This window comes from Rhipicephalus sanguineus, chromosome 9, assembly GCF_013339695.2.
Source record: "Rhipicephalus sanguineus isolate Rsan-2018 chromosome 9, BIME_Rsan_1.4, whole genome shotgun sequence".
Lineage (NCBI taxonomy): Eukaryota > Metazoa > Arthropoda > Arachnida > Ixodida > Ixodidae > Rhipicephalus > Rhipicephalus sanguineus.
In genome coordinates, this window is record NC_051184.2 from 24,920,285 (window position 1) to 24,943,553 (window position 23,269).

At 48.4% G+C, this 23,269-nt stretch overlaps 1 protein-coding gene across 1 annotated transcript; it reads left to right on the forward strand.

Moving 5' to 3' along the window:
• The first annotated feature begins 5,513 nt into the window (after positions 1-5,513).
• On the forward strand, positions 5,514-17,724 carry LOC119404778 (microtubule-associated serine/threonine-protein kinase 4-like). The gene is made up of 10 exons (XM_049419382.1): positions 5,514-5,806; positions 6,700-6,770; positions 7,713-7,829; positions 8,440-8,762; positions 9,285-9,443; positions 10,474-10,585; positions 11,324-11,460; positions 11,762-11,997; positions 16,459-16,561; positions 17,461-17,724. The coding sequence occupies exons 1-10, from the start codon at positions 5,652-5,654 to the stop codon at positions 17,722-17,724; spliced, it is 1,677 nt and encodes a 558-aa protein (XP_049275339.1). The 5' UTR covers positions 5,514-5,651.
• Positions 17,725-23,269: the final 5,545 nt, after the last annotated feature.

Sequence of the window (23,269 nt, forward strand, 5' to 3'; positions counted from 1 at the left end):
TAACCACCATAGATGTATCATTAGAGGAGAAAACCAAGGTCAAAGTTTCATTTTTAAATTTCGCGTCGAAATCACCGCACGTGACGTCAAGCATTTAAAAGTGTTTTTCTTTTTTGCATTTTGGAGACATTGGCTCAACGAAAGTTCCTAAAACTCGGTATGTTATGTCTGGCCCCCTCAGAGGACAATGTACTTCCTTTTAGCCTATTAGGAACTACGTATGACCTACTGGATGCCATAGAAATCTATGACGTCACCACGTTTGGTGTGGGAATTTCAAGGAGGCGTGGCCACCCGCGTATTCTTTTTGCGCGCTTTTTCGTTGACCACGCGTCTTCTCGCGGCAAGCGTGCTGACTTTGTAATCGTGAAAGTAATTTACGAATACGAGAAGAATCGTTTTTCTCTTTGGTGTCCCCAGCATATATCTGTGTCCTCTCTTTGTACGCACGGCACTTGGCATTGTTCACAAACGCGCAGTTTGTCTGCGCCGTGTGGATGCGAACGTTTGATCTCGCATCTCTGATGGCGCGTGTTGAAAATATGCGCAGTGCATCAAGCGCGACCCTGACGTGGCGCGGACGCAGGGCGAGAACATGCGCAAGCTCGTCATCATCGTAAGCGAGCTGGCTGCAGCGCTAGGAACGCCTGTGCGACGTGCCCGTCACAGACTGGGTCAACATTGCCGACTCCATCAACAAGCGCATGGAAAAGGTATACGCGTGCTTTTCGGCCTTTCGAGAATAGAGATTCCTCGAGGCAGAGCTCCGCTGACATATTTACTTGGCGTTAGGGACCATAGGAATACTTTAAAGTGATACCAACGCTTTTAGAGGGCGTAAAAGAGCTGGACGGCTAGCTTACGACACTGTACACTATGACGCGGAAAAGACTCGGGGCGTCTTTCTGCCACACACTATAATAATCGTCTTTCTCGCCTGCTTGCCTTGCGTTATCTCCGCAAGCCCGGTATATTTCCCGGTCACGAACGCTATGCGGCTGTCAGTGCAATCGCTGATGTCACAGATGACGTCATGATGGTGTCATCTGTGATATTTGAGGTCGCAATGACGTCACAATGACGCCATGTAACAAGACATCACATGGCATCGTCGCTTGGTCAAAGGCAGGTCGATCCTGAAGTATGCACCACGTGAGGCGCCAAAATCTTCCATAAGGAGGGGGGGGGGATGTACAATGCGATCGACTAAAAACGTCAACGTGATTTAAGGCGTGTCTCTGACACTGCGGCTCACTATGCCTTGCAAGAAGTCTGGTCCCCGGCTGTATAACTTAACGCGTTACCAAGTACGCTGGACGCTTTCGCCTTCAAGTATTACAGAGCGTGCAACATGCCGCCAACATTTTCTCCTTGTGCTGGGAAATGTCTTATTTGCCACAGTTACATTCACTGATGATCAAATAACATATGTTAAGCTACTACAGCAATGCAATTAGTATGTCTCGAGCACAAGATACATATTTTATTTGAGGTGTGCATCGCCTTTCCTTTCTGTGGTAATGTCAGCGTAGGCGTGCGCACGGGTGGATTGGGGGGGGGGGGGAGAGGGGGGCGCAATTCTGCCCTATATCTTCTGTCATTGTTTTGGGTTCAGGATTATGGCCACAGAGGTTTCTGACTTCTGACAATACTGTCGGCCAAGGATCCCTGGTGTTGCATTCCAACAACCGTTTACGCCTCAGGTTTCTTTCTTTTTGTTTTTCTTTCTTCTGTACTCAATAAAATGTCATTATTTGTTAGGCGTAACTAACTTATATGATTCTATGACTGCAACAAGGTGACGCTGACGTTACCGTGCAAGAATAAATGTTACATTTACAAGTTACTCGTATGAAACGGTGACTTAAGCAGCAACTGGTTGCCGGTGAAGCGTAAGTAGTGAATGTACAGAGTCGTCCACATTTAAGCTGAACACCTCATTAGTATTCAAGACCTCATTGAAGCTGTTGTTTAATACATAATTGGGAAAATCATTACTGTGTTTGTCGACACCATGATTAGACGTTCTATAACGGGCATTGCACTTGTGAAGTATAAGAAACGTCCTAGTTTTACCGGTTTGAATACTAATGAGGTGTTCAGCTAAGATGTGGTCGACCCTGTACAGTTGCTTACAACTTATTTTAACAATAAATGCGAGCTCCGCCCCAAAAATGCGGCGTACCTGCCATTCATCCGCAAAACAGTCGTGCTAGGATATTTCCGTTGTAACCATAAGTAGTATTTTTTTTTTTGCTGCTGATGTAAACACTACGCGCATAAGCAATTAAAAGTTCACCACCCCCTTTTAAAATATTATGTTTCACTTAAAGTGATATCGGAATTTTTAGCTGAAACTTGGCAGGAAGTCTAGGCTTCCGACCGTAAATCAGTGACACTGACATGCGTCTATATGGAAAAATCACCTACTTGAAACACGCGAGACGTGCTTGACGTCATGGGAATGAGCAAATGTGGTTGGTTGGACAGGGCATCTATGTAAATTATCTCTAAGTGGGACAGCGACTGCTGTGGGCAGAGCTTACGTTTCTTAGGTTGTAACCGACTATAGTTGCACTGCCCGAGACAGTGATGATGTGACGTGGTTCTGTGTACGCATGCGCGACGTTGTCTTAACTCGTGCAGCTTAATCTGCCCAAGTCGCTCCCGTTTGCGACTTATATACCGAAGATACGGGACTTCGAGAACATCAGGATGCTTGGTGCCGGTGGATTTGGGTGAGTTATACATGCACGTATCGCTACATTAAACGCTAGCACGTTATGTTAAACTCAGTGGTTGCATTAAGTACCGGTACTTCGCGTTAAACGTAGTGGTTACACAAAACACTATAAAACTACTTTAAAGGCATCGCGGTTACACAAAAGACTAGTACATTACGTTATACGCAGTGGTTACATTAAACACTGGTACATTAGATTAAACGAAGTGGTTACCTTAAACGCGTTCGTACATTAGGGTCACAGAACTTCAAAACCTGTATCATGTGTATGTATTAGACACGACCTAAAACTTCGCACTTCACTGCTTATTAAAGGGGCCCTGCAACACTTCTTTAGCATGGTCAGAAATAGCTGCCGATCGGTAGTCGGGGCTCTCGAGAACACGCAAACATCCTAGCACGCGGCCTGGAATTAACAATTAATTCTCAAAGTCGGCTATGAATCGTTCCCTCTTCTCTCGACAAATGACGCCATAAACCCAAAGTCCACGACCATTGGCTGACTTGAGCACGGTGAGCTGCGTAGTTACCGTGGTCGCCGCGGGATGTCACCACGTGTCCGCTCGCCCGCTCGCGATCACACTGAAGGTAAATCGTGCGTACGAAGAAAAAAAAGTGCTAAAGTTCATGACGCGCGCTGCCAAAGAGACGCATCTTCTTGCCCCCTGTCATCAACACTACCTGCGTAGCTTTCAGCGCGCTCACTAGTACGAAAGGAGAGGGAAAGCGCTTAAAGCATGCGACGAATCCCTGTAACTCCACTCGTGCTTGACGGACTCGAAAATTTTTTGCGCCAGTTGATTTGTGAAGCAATAAACTCCTGTAATGAAGTCATTCGATGATTATTTGGAAAACTGCTGCAGGTCCCCTTTTAGGAACCGCGGTTACCTTGCGTACGTGCTACATGCCTTGCCCATGCCCATTTCTTCGCGATTTCGACTAAGGTGTCCTTAACAGCCGCTGGTTCCCTGACCCACTCTGCTCTCTTTTTGCCCCTTTAGGTTATACCTATCATTTTCATTTCCATGGCTCGCTGCGTCTTCCTCAATTTAACTTCCTTAACGCGCATGTTCATTAGAATTTCAGTGGCGGATAACCACGCGATAGGACACCACAATGTAATCGCTTTAGCATGTGCTTTTGTCACTCCGTGGCCCTTGTGAAGAGGTCACGACGTATAGTTAACGGCGTCACTGCTTTGCCGTATACTTCCCGACGCAGTGCTGTGTACTTGGCACGTTACAAGCCCGTGGGCTTCGAGGCCTCGCTGAAGCTGGTGAACATGGACCGCTTCTCCAGGCACAAGCAGGCCGCCATGGACAAGGTGGTCGCCTCGGTGATCCGCAACCCGTTCCTCGTCAAGTACTACTCTTGCTACTGCGTAAAGGTGCGCCGTCACCGCATGACCATATTATCCAGGAGCTTGTCCAGAATCACGATTTTGTGGGGGAGAAGGATGTTACCGGATCTAACAGGGACAGTTGGGCGAGTTATATATACGAGTCGTGTTACCAGAACGGGGGGTGAGAGGGGGGATGAGTGCCTGCATGAGCGTCAGCAGGATTTTGTCTATGGGGGAGGGGCGCTGGTGTGGCTTTGGCGGGGGGCAAGTGTTGGTATGGCTTGGAGGGGGGGGGGGTCAAGCGCCCCTTTTGTACCCCCCTGCCGACGCCCATGATCGCCTGTCTGTAAGATGGGAGGTGTGTGGGTGGCTTAGTGTGGAATCAATTTTTGTGTGGGGTTGGGGGGCGGGGGAGTGTCCGGAAGCGGTTATTAGGGGGGTGTTTGGGAATGGGTGCATAAATCCCTGCATATCATCAGACAGGCAACTGAATGTCTATACAGCGTGGCGCTGCATCGCACGGTGTCTCGCGTCGATCATTCATCTCTTAATTTCCAAGGCTGAAGACTGGGCGTGGTGGTATAGCATCACTGTAGATTGGTATAGCGCAACTAATTGACGGGACACAAGATGAAAGAAAGACGGGACACAAGAAAGCTCTGTTGCTTGCGTATCATTCGTGTGTCCCGTCGATTAGTTGCGCTACAAAATCTACAGTGATACTCTTAATTGCCGTAGTGTAGAATAGTACGCGAGGGCACACACCTGCGGTAAATTTCTATAGGACATTAAGTGTTCCTGCGCATATGTACGACATGATTCGTTGTTCCAGCTTGTGTCTTCCTGAGTATATATTATATATGTATAGCCGGTGTTCCATCTTGTGCCCGTTAGCGTGTCAAACACGGAGCAACATACCGCCCACGCGTCGGCCGCATTTTGGTCTGAACGGAATGCAAGAACGCGTTGCACGTCGAAGAATCCCTGGTAATCATAATTCACCCAGAGTCACGCATTGCGGTGTTCCTCGTAATCACTCTTGATTTTGGCATATGTAACACCAGAAATTAATCAATTATGTGCCTAAAGCGAAGTGGCCTTCATTTCAGAAACGCCAAGATTATAATTACAGTTTAATGGGAACGTACATAACTGGTAACAAATTGCCAGCGTGTTTCGAGCGTGAGAATTGATTATTTTGACACGAAAACATGACATTCCTGACTTCGGAATAAATAGGTATTTAGTTACGCACCATTTAGGATTAATTACTGAAAATGCGAAAATCGACACATTACTTCCTTCAATTTCTCGCAATGTAATATCAAGTGCCTTGGAATAAATTTGTGTAAATTTGACACACTTCTAGACAGTACATCACAATTCGTCTGAAGGGGATACAGATGTGCAGGCAGGGGAGAATGAGTGCCTTGGTAGGGCACAGTAGCACGCAACAGAGTTATATAGGCTCTCAACCCGCTGTGAATTGTTCGCTCCCTGACAGTCACGTGACAATCTGTGACGATAGCGTGTTTGTGGCGTACACAGGAGGCCTACGTGACCATCATGGAGTTCATACCCGGTCTGGACCTGCAGCGTGTGGTGACCAAGGCCGAGTACCTCAAGATCGAGGCCGTTCAGATAATCATGGCTCAGCTAATACTCGCCGTCGAGCACATGCACCTGCACGGGTGCCTGCACAGGGACATCAAGGTTTCCAAGTAAGCGCCGCATTTGACTCCACTTTTAAGGAAAAAAAAAAAAAACAGCGCGAACACTGGACACGAGAGCAGAAGCACACAACACGAGTACTGTGTAGTTCTTTCTTAGGGGCGAAGCACCGAGGCCGAGGCTTGTCCGTATGACGTCAGGTTTAGCAATAGACTAATATCAATCATAACTGTGACAGAACAGTACAAAGCACCAACAAGCACAAACCCTTTATACTAGTCGGCGACTTCAACGTAGACATTATGGACCTTAGGACATAGCTTCGTCGTCGATTCTTTGTCACTTTATGTGACTCAATTTACATTATATGGGGCAACGCTCGGGTAACGCACGGTTACTCACCCATTCGATACCCATAGCTTCGCCCACTTGTCATGATTCACTTCGTGGAGATGTGTGGTTTTTTTTTTTTTCTTTAATCTAGCGTGGTCTAGTGGTTATGGTGCTCGACTGCTGACCCAAAGGTCGCGGGGTCGAATCCCGGCCGTGGCGGTCGCATTTCGATGAAGGCGAAATGCTAGAGGCCCGTGCTCTTAGTTTCATGCGCACGTTAAAGAACCCGTGGTCGCAATTTCTGGAGCCCTCCACTACGGCGTCCCTCATAAGCATATCGTGATTTTGGGACGTGAAACCCCCAACAATTATTATTACTATAGTATTATTAATTACAACACGACCATTAGGGTTCACGGATTGATTTTGAGTGACAAGTAAAAGGTGGTGTGGTGTGCCAAAAGGGAAACGCAAACCCTGTATTAATATCTATTAAGTGACGGTACCTTCTCGATTTTCCCAGCTGTTTGCTTCTCCGGTATCCACACGTTTTTGCTTATTCTTTATTTTACTCTTTCCTTGCTGGCTCCGTGTGTGCGCTGTCCGGCAGCATGCTCATAATGCCTGGCGGAAGGGTCAAGGTAATCGACTTCGACACGACCAAGATCTGCCACGGCCACTGTGAGTGTCCTCGATGCATTACTCAAAACGCACATTCGAACACTACGAACATTCGAACACAAAACGCACATTCGTGTACACTAATTTGGCAAAGGGAAACTTTTCGGGCATCAAGAGGTGGGAAAAAAAAAGAAGAAAAATATTTTCGCAACTTATGAAGGAGGCAGATCGCAATAATGTATATTGGAAGGATAGGATAATGGAAAATAATGTAGATTACAAACGAAACGCTAGCCGCTGTTATGACAACACTGACTTCGGTTAAATACCAAAATGACTTCAGTAAATGTGTGCTATATTCCCGCTGTTACAATGACAACACTGTCTTCAGTTAATGTAGGCTACCTGCTGTTATAATGACAATCATGTCTTCGGTTCATGTAGGCTATCCGCTGTTATGAAAATGATGCATTCAGTTAATGTAGGCTGTATGTTGTTATAATGACAGCACTTTCTTCGGGTATGAACGCTACACGCTGCTATAGTGACAACACTGACTTCAGTCAATGTAGGCTAACGCTTTTATATTGACAACACTGACTTCGGTCAATGTAGGCAATCCGCTCTTATAATGGCAACACTGTCTCCAGTTAATGTGGGTTGTACGCTGCTAAAGTGACAACACTGTCTTCAGTTAATGTAGGCCACCCGCTTTTATAGTGACAGACGTGTCCCCGGTCTATGTAGGCTATCCGTTCTTATTATGACAACACTGCCTTCCCTCTGTCTCAGTGAAATGACGAGCTCGCATATACAAAGATGAAAACCCCGAGTTGGCTCTACGGGGATTTTTCTTTGCATTTGCGTAATGTGACTGGGCATCGAACCTGCGTTCCTCGTGATCGCTAGCGGAACGCGGTGTTCCGTGCACGTACGGCCGCAGTACCGACTGCAGACGTTCATACTCAAAATGCGCGGTGCTTTCATCCCGCAAAACCGCAGTTGCCAAGCACGTGCTGAGGCACTACTTCAAGAGGACGGCGTTCGAATTCAACGACGGCGAGTCGGCCGGTACCATACCTTACATGGCGCCGGAGATACTCAAGAGACGACCGTACGGTACGAACGAGACGATCTATCTTTCATTTTATTTTATTCAGGCGAAGGCCTCATCAAACGCGAAAGGTGACCATCGGCGTCAACACGACTGATGGAAAAAACCATCACGTGGTGACGTTACCCTATGTCACCCTATGACGTCGCATGTCACCTAAATTTGTGACGTCATAATGCCGCCATCATGACTTCATTATGACGTCGTATAACGTGGTCACGTGGTGACGTCATCACCTGACGTCGTAGCTTGGTCAAAGGCGGACCGATCCCGGCGGCACTGCAAGACCACGTGGCGTGCAGAAAGCTTGCAATGCCTCCGATCCTGGAGGCAGGCCAAAACTACGTTGGCTGCATAAAGCTTTCGGGGGTAGGAGAGATCAGTACTGTCGACTGAGTATAAGAAGATAGCTTTCGCCTTCGAGTCGTCTTAGGCAAATGCATGAGGGAGCTGGGTGACCTTTTTACCCTCAGAGTCTTGGGGAATTAGAGGGGGCGGGCGATTTCGACAAATCGGTCGCTTCTCGACCAACACTGACTCTACTCGGTCGCGTGACTTCTGCAACAATTGGTGGTGTGATTTGCCTCCCGTAATATATCCGAATGGAACACGCAGGTCGCTCCGTGGACTGGTGGTCGTCGGGCATCGTCATGTACAAGATGATGACGGGCAAGGTGCCGTTCCGAGGCAAGACGAAGCAAATGCTGCGCGAGCGCATCATCACGGCGCCGCTCAAGTGGCCCCGGGCCACGGACCAGCACGGACACTCGGCCACCACACCGGCCAAGGACATGACGTACCGCATGCTGCGCAAGAACCCCGCCGAGAGGCTCGGCTCGCGCATCTACTCCGACCTCAAGACGCACCCCTTCTTCGACGACTTCAACTGGAAGCAGCTGTACGTCAAGGAGGACCTCATCGATATACCCGCCATCAAGGTAATACACGTCCGCGGGAAATGCAACATCAGTGGCTTCAACCGCCATTATTGTCAACAACCTGCGTGGCCTAACCCTGTTCTTTAAACAATGACAATGGCGAAACAGTTTCGATCGAAAAAAACGTATGGGGCAGACTTTGCGCCCCCCTTTAGGTGTTTAGGGGGGGGGGGGGAGGGGGAGCTAATCACTTCAAGGGGGGCGCAAGGTCTCCGCTTCGCTGTTTCGACAGCGAGACAGTGAAGCACTCTCGTGCCTACTTCCGCTGCTGCTCGCGACGGGTGGCTTCTTACTTCGGAAAGGGCGCGGTGCACATAAACCTCCGCTCCCACACCCGTAGCCGGTCGCCTCGTCTCCAACGGGCCTCTCTCCTCGCGACCAGCGCGGCCTCTCATTGGTGGCTTCCTTCCACCGCCTCCTCTCGCTTCCTCCGCATCGGCACATTCGTTTCGCCAAGCTGCGTAACGACAATGGCGAAGATGTTAATACAACGTTTCTCGAGATGCAGCGCTCTGATTGCAGGAGCTGCAGGAGGAGGACAAGAAGAAGATCAAGGACGCCCCGGACGATGACGATGAACGGCGCCACCAGAAGATCGAAGACATGACCGACATCCTGCCCGAGATGCAGAAGCCGTTGCTTTGCTACGCCTCCAAGAGTTTCCGAAAACTCATGGTTGCGGTCAGTGCATGAACGATGTTATTTTTCACACATGGGTGCCGCCATTTTGGGGCTTTACGAGGAATGATTTTTCTATGTTTGCACGCAGTGGCGTCGAATGAACCAGGTCGTGAAACGCCGAACGCACTGCACTTGCAGTACGTTAGAAAATGGTGAGGGAGACATTAAGATGACCAGTATGTGGCAACGAACTCATTTGCGTAAGAGCATCTCGGTAAAAACAGAGACATTATCAACTTTCGAGAATCATTGAATGAATGATGCCAAATTTTGTTAGTATGAGTCAGCTGCATAGACCTGAGCTAGGTTCCCCATTGGGAAGGGGGGGGGGGGCACAAAACGCACACAAATTGGCCGAGTCCGAAAGACAAGTTTTGCAACGGAGGCAAAAAATGAAAATTAAGCGATGACGTCTTCCCAAAACGTCCTACCTTGGGTCCCCGGCTTTCTGGGGGTAAAACTGGGAAGTAACCAATTCTTGGAATGCAGATGCAGGGGCCCTTAGCCATATTATCGTCAAAAAGCTGCATGGACATAACCCCGGACCACGGCCGCTGAATGAAATTTCATTGAGTGGCCGTGCCCGGACTATAAGCAATGACGGGACAGGTCTGACTGAGTTAAGGTATGGCGCAGACTTGGCGGCACGTCGCTCCTTTTTTGTGAAGACCGCAAAGGACTGCAATACACTTCCCACAGACGCTGTGCTTTACTCCAAACCATGAAAACGATTTCAATGTTGTCATTGAATGTCACTAAATAAATAGCCCGTCCCTTAACGTGAAATCCCGTGGCTGCAGTATTTCGGTAATAAATAAATAAATAAATAAATAAATAAATAAATAAATAAATAAATAAATAAATAAATAAATAAATAAATAAATAAATAAATAAATAAATAAATAAATAAATAAATAAATAAATAAATTTTCACCTTAGATATCTCGAGGAATAGTTTATTTTGTCTAGCTCGCGGCTTGGCACAGTTGGCTATGGAATGACCCAATCTTTATTTTCCCGTCCACCGCAGCTGAAGGAGAAGCGTGGCAAAGTCACCGCGGACATGATCAACTCGGTCGGCGAAGAGAGCTCCGAGCTGAAATACGACCAGCCGAAACGCAACACCGACAGCATGGTTGACAGTGAGCTAACTTGATCAATTTTACATGGAAAGCACATCTATAGAGTGCATCGCGATGACCGCAACAATGTCGACGATAATTCCTGTTAAACATGTCACCAGTACCATACCAGTGTCATTCTAGTGCACTCTACCATTGCTCGCTAACGATGACTGACCCCCTGGCTATACGCTCTTTGAATAACGGCATCGTCCTCATTCAATAAAATGCAATCATTGAGGTAAACCAGCGCCTCCTCTGGCGCTGGTTAAGCCGATCTTTAAGCTATTATTGCGTAAGAATTCCTTATAATCTCAAATATCAACAGAAAGAAAGAGACAATACAGGAAAGGCAGGATGTTACTGTCCAGTTTGCTACCCTAAGACAGACAGACAGACAGACAGACAGACAGACAGACAGACAGACAGACAGACAGACAGACAGACAGACAGACAGACAGACAGACAGACAGACAGACAGACAGACAGACAGACTAGATAGACTAGATAGATAGATAGATAGATAGATACAGACAGACAGACAGACAGACAGACGAAGATAGATAGATAGATAGATAGATAGATAGATAGATAGATAGATAGATAGATAGATAGATAGATAGATAGATAGATAGATAGATAGATAGATAGATAGATAGATAGTCCGGATCTTTTCGCCCGCGGTGTATACACGTGCTCGGGCGCCAGCTCGGGAATTACGTTGCAATACAGCTCGCTTCGATTTCCTCGTATTCGCAGCCACCGAAGTCCGCGAGGGCCCCGATAAAGTCGACCTTCTTCTGTACAGGAAGAAGAAGTTCTACAAGTTCTGGGGCTACGGCTTCTCGCTGCGACGGGCAAAGGGCGAAGACGATGCCTACTACATCTACGTGGACGTAAGCTGTTTGTACAACCCTGACCTTGCATGTGCTCAGAACGAACCAAAGTTCCATGTTATGACCTAAAGGTGGCAGCCGACGGATAGAAACACAATGTGCGGATAGGTTGAAAGAACACGAGCAAGTGCCTCAGACAGGCTGGCCGACGTTTCGATACGGGGAACTACCTTTCTCAAATGCGCCTTGTCATCCTTGGCGTGCTTGTATTAAAGCGGGTACCGGCATAAATTAACGGGCATCGTCGCAGAAACTGGATAACAAAGGGGCCATATTCAGTGTGACAATCCCTTCTGAGCAGACGGTGACGGCGGACAGCCCAGCGGACAAGTCGACCGTTCTCCCGCTGGACGTCCTGCTGTACGTGAATGGCACGTCCGTGATGAACGAGTCCCTGTCCAAGGCGCGCAAGCTAATCTCGCGCTCGGGCGACACCCTGGTGCTGTCGGTGATGTCGTGCAGCCCCTACCGCATCCTCACCACGCGAAGGGACATGTTCACCATCATGCGCTCCGTGCCCAAGGAACAGGTGCGTGCGTAAACTAAAACAGGGTCCCTTATGCATTCGCCTAAGACGACTCGAAGGCGAAAGCCATCTTCTTTTCTTCTCAGTCGATGTACCAATCTAGCAACGAGACAGTTTTGTAGCATTAGCTACACTTGCCTAGCCGGGGTCGATTTCGCGTGGATCCTCATGAGCCATGCTGCGCATGCGCGAGGATCAGTGATGTCACACAGCTGGCTCACCGGAGCCGGCATCTCACGCGCTATCCGCCACCGCCGCGCGCGACTCGCCGCTGCTGGTCTGCGCGTTCGGGAGGAGTGGCGTCGTAGCCGCGGCAGACACACTGGCGCCGGCGCAGACTCCGCCACCGCCGCGCGCGACTCGCCGCTGCTGGTCTGCGCATTCGAGAGGAATGACGCCGTAGCCATGGCAGACACACTGGCGCCGGCGCGCGCGTAGCTATTCGCCTTCGCTGTGCAGTCGCCGTTTGACACTGCGCTGGAGCTGCTCGATAGCGCCTCTGACTGGCGTTTGCAGGAGGGTAACGCCATAGAGAAGGAGAGCGCAAATGCTGCTCAACGGCGCAGAAGAGCCGAGAAGCTTATCTCATCGGATCCCGAAGTAGTTGCCTGGAAATTAGCGGTTCAGCGTACGAAGAATGAACAGAAGAAGGCTAATAATCCTAGACAATCTGGAGAAAGCTAAGAATAATCAGCTGAACGGAAAGCTAAGAATAATCAGCTGAACCTTTGCTAACGCTACCTATATCCTGGCATAGCCGAGCTAAGCCTCTGCAATTTTTTTATTTGAATCTGCAGTGCATGCCGTTGTTGCTCAAATTACGCTGTTTAACTGCAACTCTGATTGTAGACGGGCCGGTTGGTACATGTGTGTACCATATGGTACATATGTTTACCGACCTTTCCCCCAGTACTGCCGCCATCACCTGCCCGACTTTATATCTGCAAAGTATAACACATTACCTGTTGCGCAATTAACATATGTGGTTACCATTTGTATAATTTACGTACATCCGCCCCTTATGTAACGCCCCTAGAGGGGTCATTGAGGAAATAAAATGAAATATGAACGTGAAAACAGCGCGTAAGGACGGACAACGTAATGAAGCACACAGACACAGCGCTGACTAAGCACTAAATTTATTATCGCTTGACAAGCTAATAATAGAAACAGACGCATGACGTCACAGACTCAGTTACGCTGTTGCTTCGCACGTGCTGATGCAATCAGTGGTGATAGTGTGGATATTGTCACGTGGTCGTGACGTCGACGTAGGTAGCATTCAGCGTGTCCAAGATGAAACCTTTATTTGGCCGAACTTGTGGCCGGGAAACGAAAAGTCAAACTACTGCAATGCACACTGTATCCTGATAGCGGCTAACAAAGCGTCGGCCGTCGATAATTTGCTCATGGCTGGGAGGCGCCGTCTACATCACGCATCGAACTTTCCAGTCTTATCACTGGTGGTCGCGCAAGCTCTGGAATAATCTAAACTATTCGCGTCATGCGCGCAATCTTAACAAAGGGATCTAATACAATCGTGAAGCTTCTCGAACACTGCGGCGCGGTCAGCGTCGAGCGTTGCTAACCGTCCTTGCTAGGTCAAACCCGAATACATCGAAATAAAACAAGAAGCGGGCGTGGCAATATATTTTTCTCTTTGATCTGATACATGATCTTGATACAAGTTCGCATCAATGGGTGGTCCCTTGGCGACAGCCTGTCTTTTGTTCTGCTGTTCTTTTCCCTCTGGGGTTGCCTCGCATTAAAACTCAGTTGAAAGTAGCGACTGTCATGCATGCTTCTTTCGTGGTGTCGTCGAAATTGCGCTTTCACAAGCCAGGCTGCATTCCGATAAATGTGGCGTCTATCCTCAATTTGAGCTCATATCTCGAGCGTTTCTCAATCTTCCTACCGTTCTATGCGGTCCGCGCCGCTGTTGCTTCTTTGCTGACCGGAGCAGCATGCGCGCGGCTCGTGTTCGTCACTTGTGATCTCTCTTGCTCTTATTTCGTGTTCAGCGACTGCTTTGATTTTGCACTGACTTCAACGCAGACCTGAGGAATTTACTTCTCTGCATGTGGTGCAATTGTGGATGCAGAGGCAAGTGTGTTTTTGTGGAGAGGCCGTTGGTTTGACCATCGTTAACTTTTGGTGCGGAAAAATGGACGCCTAAGCTTGCGTGCAAGTTTTCCTCGCATCTTCCTTTCTGAAAAGCTGTGCGGATAAGTGTGGTCGTCTTAAGTTGTGATTAAGTTCCTCTGGATTTACTGGCTCTGTACATCACAGCCTCTGCTAAATTTTAAGGTAAGTTTATCAGTTTTCATTGCCTTCTTACGCTGTACTCGAAAATTATGAAAACTCACAAAGCGTAGTGCATTGCATGTTTTGATTAGTATGTGACTGCATAATAATTGTGGTTACGTGATTCTAGCTATTTAATTTTAGCTATTTTAGCTATCGTATTCTAGCTATTTTATTTTTAAAACACCATTTTGTTTTGTTTTTTCTATTTCTTCCAGACATGACTCCCCCAAATTATCGGAAGCAAGCGCTGTACCAACTAAATTATGGCTTTCGTGTTATCGTAGTTTTCGTAAAAATAAAAAAAAAATATATATCTGGATATTTTTTTTATGCTTTGACATTTGAGAGAACACCAAAAGTCAATTACAACTTACGCAATTAACAAATGAAAAACAGTTGGCAATCCGCATCCCCAAGTATGTGTTATGATGATATTTATGTGCCCGCGTGTCCTAATTTGTCGGTTCTCGCCCAGCTTTTACCTTGTTTTTAGAATTACGCTTGTCTTGAAGATAAGTGCACACGGCTAAAACTTCTTGCGAGGGCAATTCTAGAAGACGGTGTACAGTACTCACGAATTGAAACGGGACAATTTAGGACCAGTTAACGCACATACTTTCGTCTCCACCGTCTTCAGTTCGGGTCATATCGGCGTAATTTAGACTCGAACGCGTAGACCAGAGCAACATTATATGCAGAGACCAGATTAGTTGTGATATGATGTGGTTATCTCGAGCGGTTAGCGCATACCAGTCGTTATACTAAAAAATGTGATGTCGCCTTTGAATCCCTGAGCACTGTACGTAATTTTGTACAAGTCGACAAATTAAACCCGACTGATCTGCTTAGGGCATGCAACTGATTAAAATATTAATGTTTTAGTAGCTGTATCAAAAGCAGGCAACGTTTTGAAAACACAATTTTTTAGCGTCTGGTTTTCAAGAAATGTCACTCCATTTCTACTCGCACAGAGACTTATAGCCGCCATTTTTTCCACTATACTTGCACATCACAAGCTTCCGTACCAGCCGCTATTGGTCGAACTCCATAAAGGTTAAATATCATGTCCCCTAAATCACTCAATGCACACGCAGTCCACATGGTCAGTGGCAAGTAGATAATTTAATTTGTCTCGCAAAAGAATCCCAATTGACACGCAAAAATATTCTCAATAAAAACACACTGGACGATGTGTTTATGAAACTGAATAGTAAAAATACGTTCTTTGTGCGCAAAACGTTTCAAAAAAGAGATAGGACAGAGCGCACTCCTATCTGTCTTTTCTGAAACGTTTTGCGCACAAAGAACGTATTTTTCCTTTTAGAATGCAGTACCAACCAGCCCAAGTAGTCATCCTGTTGAAACTGAATAGAATATGTCGATAAGCAGCTCAATTTAAACACAATGTATCTTTTCGTGAAAGTTGATATAGCCTGAATGAAATCACTAAAAAGAAACAAGAGAGCAACTTATTTGCATGCTTTTTAGCTACATGGGCACAGAATGCTTCGATCGTGCATGTTAAAAGAATATAACTGATCTGAATCTTAGCTGCCTTGCCAAACTGTTGTTGTGCAGTGAATGTCTCCATGCATTAAAATAACTTGACTAACAGTCATGTGCTGACCCCAAACAGTAATAAACAGCAAAATGACAGTTCTAGCAATAAAGCTTTGAGGATAACTTAATTTTTCTTGGGAGGGCAGTGAAACAGCTCACAACCCTCGTGTTGAAAACGCGACTGCTACTGCAGACCGTTGGGTGGCACCAATAATCATGGAGCATTAATTCTAGCTGTAGAATAATTTCTGTAGCTTTAATTTATGCCGTCCTCACAAGCGGAATTCATATGTAGCAGTCATCTATATATGGCTATATATAAAAGTACCCATATAAAGCCATATATGGCTTGCATTCATATATAGGCCTCATCCATATAGGGTATATCAGGAATTGGGCATATGAGGCCATATATGGCTATATATGGCACATATAATGGGCATATCAAGCCATATATGCTATATATGGGCACTGATATGCGCAATTCCTGATGTGGCCATATATGGTAATTTTTATATATGTCCATATAAGGGATTTTTGTAAGGGCATTTCCCAAAGCTGCAAAACACCACGGCATTCGGCGTGCAGGTGTCTGTCCGCCGCAGTGGCTTCTCGTGTGGCGGCTCGATGCCCTACGGTCTAGGCCTCATCGATGCCATGGTCTACGACGACAAGGCCAAGCAGTTCACTCGCTGCTTCGTGGTCACGGTAGGTTGATAATGTAGTATAGTACATACAGTCGAGAGGTCTCAAACGCACCTCAGCTAGCGGGCCGCAGTCATGAAATTTAGTCCCACAAAAGCGGGGACAGGGAAGAAGGTTGGAGGGCGAGGGGGGGACCAAATGTTAGCTAACGTTGCCATATTTGACAGGAAGGTATTTCTCATGCCTCATATATATAGGTCATTTCTGAAGAGGTGTGCCGTCATGATTCGAGAAACATGTCGATACCGATCTCCACCTATGACTAAAATCTGGTTGCTCTGACACAGCACGTGGCAGCAATCTCCGGAAGCCTTTCTTTCCAGTCGTCATTTTGACGTCAGAATGCCCGGCGGAGCACCAATAAATTTATTAAAATTGGTTGTAAGCATCCGTTAAATCACCACCATCATCAATTAACACCTTCGTATACTTGTCGAGTGATCTTAACAAAGCGAGACGGGTGGAAAAAGTCGAGAATGTCATGTCAGTACTTTCGTGTCATGTCAGTGTTAAGAGATGAACAATATTGGCAATGCATGCTAAGGAAACGCGAGGTTACCAAGCATACTTCGAGGCTACACATCCTCGAATGCGATAAACAAATGCCCTAAAATATCCTTCAGTATTACATCTCATTTACCTACCAGCATTTATGTTCTGCCACAAGAACTTCAGAGAAATGAAGCTTGTCCTTCGTTCTCTGCCCAAGAAACCAGTGGCGTTGTTCCCAATAAACTAAAAATGGCTCTGAAAGTGATTTACTCGTACAAACTGTTTTTTACAAGTAGTTCTCTTAAAACTGTAGCGTCTCCTTCAATTTTTTCGGGTTGACGAAAGAGGAAATCCTACAAATTTCCTCTTTGATGTTCAAGAGCGATCGACATGCTGTTTGGCGCGTACAGCGCGCCGACGTGACCGTGTCGGGCAAGGGCTCCCTGTACCCGGGCGACGTGGTCACCATGGCGGACGGCACGGCCCTGGAGACGCTGACCATGGAACAGGTCCTCCAGATGCTCGGAGTGGGCAAAGCCGAGGTCAACCTGTCCATTGTGCCGCTGTCGCCGTTGCGCTCCAACCGCGTCCTCATGAGCAAGATGCAGGAGCAGACCATCACCGACGCCAGCGTGCCCACGCGCTCGACGCACGCAGCTGAGGTCAACGTCTGAGGGGCGCCGCTCGAGTCGTGTTCGCGCCAAACTTCGTTACGCATGCGTCGTACACGTCGGGGCCCTCCCCACGCAGCAGTGGTTGCTCATGCCAGCAACTAACTCGACGCGTGCCGCGAACGCTTTCCTGTGGCTGTCACCCGTACGCATGCACCCGTACGCGTGCGCGCGTATGGTTTCGCAGTGGAAATCCTGCGACGCAATTCTTGTGTATACAATGAGCGATTTGTAACTGTTTCCTATTGTACGACTGTCGCGTAAGAATAAGAAAACCGAATTTTGTTGAGAACGTCACAAGCATCACTTATTAGGGGAGGGGGTTGGGGGGGGGGGGGGCAAGGGTGCGCTCGACACAGATACTCCCCGTACTTGCCCCTAGGGGGGCATCGCAAGCTGCCGCGGTGCGCAAGTGGTAACGGTGTTCGGCTGCTGACCCGGATGTCGCTGGTTCGAACCCGGCCGCGGCAGTCACACTTCAATGGAGGCGAAATGCTAGACGCTCGTGTACATAGATTTGAGCGCATGTTAAAAAACCCCAGGTGGTCGAAATTTTCGGAGCCCTCCACTTCGACGTGCCTCATTGTCATATCATGGTTTTGGCGCGTAAAACTCCAGATATTGTTTATATTAGGGGGCCTTGGCGCCCCCACCTGCCATCCCCGGCCGCATGCCTCAGCAGCCTCGATCACATTCGAGGAGGCTGTATATCCAGCTGATTTTTGTCGTAGACATTAGGTACACTGCTGGAATTAACCCATACGTAAATAGACTTCCGGATTTTGACTACGTCAATGGCGGTTTTCTTTCTGTGCCTCTGTCAATGCAGCGTTAGTTCGGTGGTGTACCACCTGTGCGCTCTATGCAATAGAGTATTAGTACTGGGGCCCCCGAGCAATGTGGAGCCCCAATACTAATTCCGTTGATTACGACCTCGTACTATGCACGTAGCACATAAGTCAGTTGCTTCCTAAGGCAGATCATACACGGAGCAGGTGGTCATTTATTTGCAGTGTCATTAGAAATGGCGAGGTATAGACACTGACTGCTCCAGGCGCCCAGCTATGCAAAATGGTTGGCAAGGAGGGTAAAGATATTCGCTAAATTTAGACGTTTCACCTCTTCACCGCGGTCTTTGAATGTAGCGAGGATGAGCAAACACGTGGACACTGCATGGCAGCGCCTGTATTCTCCCTCCCGAGGTGAGCGAGAAAAAGCGAGGAATGTAAAGATAACGTCAACCAGACGAACGTCCTGGTTTGATATCCTACGTTGGAGTAAGGGAATGGGGAATGGAGAGAGAAAGGGAGAGTACACGCACTGCACGCGCACAGGACGCACACCAGGACTACAATCGGTTGCGGATAGAACTGCGTTATAACGTACGAATAGTATAACGGGAGTGTAGCGCGCACATTGAGCGAGCTTGTGCCGGTGAGAGAGAGAGAGAGAGAGAGAAATTATTTGTACAAATATAAGCGACCTTCATCGTATGGTGGAGCCCTTAGTTCAGGGCCCCATTGGCTCGCGCCACTCCACGTGCCCGCTGGATCAGCCGACGCTGCTCCTGCGGCTCTGAGCATGGTCAGCGCAGTCTCCCAGGAGGAAAATGAGGGTGACGGAGTAGGGGGGTAGCCCGGTGGGTGTGGACATTCCCAGGTGCAGTGACACACTGTGAGCTTCGCTCCACAGTAGGGGCAGTTCGAGGGATAATGTGTAGGGTGGAAGAGATGAAGGAAGGAAAATTAGGGGAATGAATTAGTCTGAAGCTGCCGTCACGCAACAGCATCCTCTCGGTTGAGTGATTCACAAGCGTGGTGTTGAGTGATGTTGAGCGTGGTGGTGGGAGGCACGTACGGTTTTGTCTGTGATGTAGCGTTTCGGTGTAGTTTAAAGGGACTGTCTACCGTCCTTCATCGCTTTTCTGTTTTGTACCGTAAAAGAAAGCGTGCCGTCTGAAGTGCCCAACCTTGCAGCGGTTTCTCTGGAAAGTGAGTAGAAATTTTAAAAACACAATTTTTCGATGTGCGTTTGGTCTTCTTCCATTGGCGTCAAACATGCCCACAACGCTGGTTAGTGGAGGCGATGAAGATTGTAGCGCCGGTAAAAACTAAAAGCGAAAACACATGTGATTTCTGTAGGATTACTTTATTTTCGCTGAACACTAATGTAATCAATGTAACAGTCGTTTTCAACGCGCTGGCGGTTGAATGAAGCCTTATTATGCGATTACAGAACACTTGTTTTGCTGTAATCGCAGTATACGCGTTTATTTTAGCACTGCTGCCGCAATCCAAGCCAAGTTGATTCATCAAAGAGACGATAAATGCACGACTTCACAGCGCAGCACATGTGAGACATCCTAACAACAATACAGCGGCACATTGCGACCAGCGCGGTGAGCCGCGCATGACAGCGCATGAGTTGAAGCAGACGAAATCGAAGAAGACGATGATGATTTTGTGGCCAACCCTTCGCAACGGGTGGACGTGTAATCCCCGCCCTAACCAAACATGAAGCTCTACTTATTACCAGTTTTTTCAGTAAAACGGTAGGGAAAAAAAAGACAAAAAAGAAAAAAAAACCAAAAAGGGAGAGGAAGAACAAGAGCCGCTCTGACTAGGCAGCAGTCAAGAATGTCTCGCGGCAACAGCCGCTCGCCAGCATTCCAGGCGGCCCTTTGTTGCTGCGACCGCGGCTCTGTCCACACTACGCCGACCGTCGTCAGCCGTCGTCTTCGCCGGCCTGTTCGAAGCCCAGAGCAGTTTCCAGAGAGGCACCATCCGCCATCGCTGTGCCAATGCCCGCACACCGCAGCACCGCATGTTCGATAGTTTCGTCCTGTAGTCCACACACACGACACCGCACATCACTCACGTCCTTGCTAATAGCCTTTAAGGCGTACAAGTGTGCGGAGTGCACCAGCTCTCACCTCAAATAGTAGCTTGCTGCCAAGGGAGTTGTCGTACAGGTGTACCGAAAGAACAGGGAAATATCTAGGGACTTTAGGTGTACCATGCCAATACTGTTCTTGTGACACCGGTACACCGCTAGCGTCGACTTCTCCGACATGTTGTGGATCCAACGTGCCTCCTCCAACCTCCTTGGTCTCCTCTTCTTCCCGCACTCGTTCCCGCGCCTGTTTTGCCCACTCGGCGGATGAGTTTGCGCTGAGAGGGGCGCGAAAGAGGCCGAACTTGCTCTCGATGCGGTAGAGGCGCCTCGCCCACGGAGTGCGCATACATGTTGCAGACAGGTAGTCAAAAACACGCCGCGCCCATCCCTCTCTGGGCATGCAGAGCAAGCGGCCACGGCAGGCAATTTTGCTGACCGCCTCCCGAGCTTCAAAGCTCGACCAGCCGAGATCACCCTGAATAGCTTCGTTGGCCACAGCACCATGGCAGCCGAGAGCTATCCGGCCAACCTCCCGCTGTCGTCGCTCAAGCCAGTCCCGCGTGACTGCCGAAAGACATAGCACAGCATTCGCGAACGTCAACGCCGGCACATGCACTATATATCTTCCAAAGGTCCCGAACCATCACAAGTCGATTGCACCCCCAGAGACATTGTCGACGGAGGATGGACTGGGCCCGAAGTGCCTTCTGCCGGAGGATTTCCTCTTGTTGGCCAAACAGCTCCGGTCCACTGGAAAGCTGCACTCCCAGGTATCTGCACGTCGCACACACCATTAGGACATCATCTCCGAGCCTGAGAGTGACCTCATCCGCACATGTGCCAGTGAGGGGGACTACTGCAGATTTTTTACAATTGAAGCGGAGCCCAAGGCGCGTGATTTCCGCCTGGGAGATGTGAATGAGGTCCTGAAGGTCCTGAGCAGACTCCGCCATCAACACAAGGTCGTCAGCAAAGGTGAGCCCCGGTAGTCTGCACCTCTCGTCTACTCCCACTGTACTGTATTTCAGCTGGAAACCAAGACCACTACTCAGGAGCTCTCGCTCCATGTTTGCCATATAGAATGTACAGCAGTGGGGATAGCGGTCATCCCTGACGTAGACCTCTTGTGACTTTGACAGGCGAAGATTGCGCACTCCCGAAGTGAGCAATGGCCGCGCTGCTTGCGGCAGCGTCACCGGGCGCCTTTTTGGATGCGTGAGAAAAAGAAATAAAAAATTACTCTCTGACCCAACCGAACGCTGCCTCAAGTGCGTAAAGTACAATTTCAAGTTATACATGTTTGTTTTTAAGCAAAATGAGTCTACCTGCCAGGATAAATTTCTTGTCCTACCAGTAGATTGACCACATCGCTGTTGGGTGACGCTAGCGGTCATTATTTCACGATTTTCAACATCAAATTAAAAATATTTCTTTTTTATGGGGCGAAAGCATGCTTGTTGCCGCCGATGTGGCGAACGATCTTCTCATTTTCACCACAACCAGAAATTTTTTTTCCGAGCGGTAGACAGTCCCTTTAATTGTTCTGTTGGGGCGTCGTCTGGGTTGGACTGCTCTTCTGATGGCGCCCGATTTGTGAGCTCTCAAGCTAACGCATTAGCGCGTTCATTGACATGGAGAGAGGCGTGTCCAGATGATACGCACCCTGCGTAACAATGTGAGGTGTAATGATGTAGAACGCACGTATTCGGACAAATTCGGAAAGTTGTGAACCTGAGTTTACGTAATTTAATGGCCATGGGAAAGTTTTGGAGTTTGCTGCTCAATAAACACCGAGGTCCCGTTCCTTCGTCTGTGGTTTGTTTTACGCCGGTGGCTGCACCAATTATAATTTAATTCACGTTCGTAGCAGCCGAATAACTTTTCTTTATATCAGTTACATTCGCGTGACGTGTGCACGCGTGTGTGTGCTACGAGGTGTACGATTAATATAAATGTTGCACTAAGACGGCCGTTACAAATTAATTTCAGAACATGCCAAGCAGCCAAGGCGACGTTGACGTCTCTACAAAAGTAAATGTCCATGCATTAATATTCACACGAGGGAGAAATCCGCGGGGGACACGGGGAGATTGCGGATGACGTGACCGCGGCGTCACGGATTAGTGAGTGGGCCCCGTGTCCAGGGACTTTACCCGTGTCCTCCAAGGAGCGCCCCCCCCCCCCCCGCGCCTACTCGGAGGACACGGGGACCTTTTTCCCGACAGGACAAACGATCCGCCGGCGGTGGGGGATATAGCGGAATTTCAGGCTCTTGTTTGCCCACATTGTTGCACTTGCTCCTGCAGAGAGCGGCAGTGGGTGTCCAGTGTGCAGCTGGTCGTCTCAGCAGCTGGTGAAACGGGCGGTACAAGCCACTAGAGTAGTCTGGTAACATTGGTCTCCCCCTCCATTCGCCTCGTCCGGGTCAGTGGCGGACATTTGTGGGGAATTCTTCTCGCGAGCTGACGTCACTAACCTCCGCCTTTATCCCCCGAGAATTTGTCCCCCGCGTGAATACCGCTTTAACCGAGTTAACGCGCGCATCGAGTTCAGAATGCCGTCACGATCAGCAATACCAAACGCGGCACGAATTCCAAGAAACAATCACTTCACCTCTCCGGGCCTTTCGGCAATCCCCAGTGTTGGCCATGAC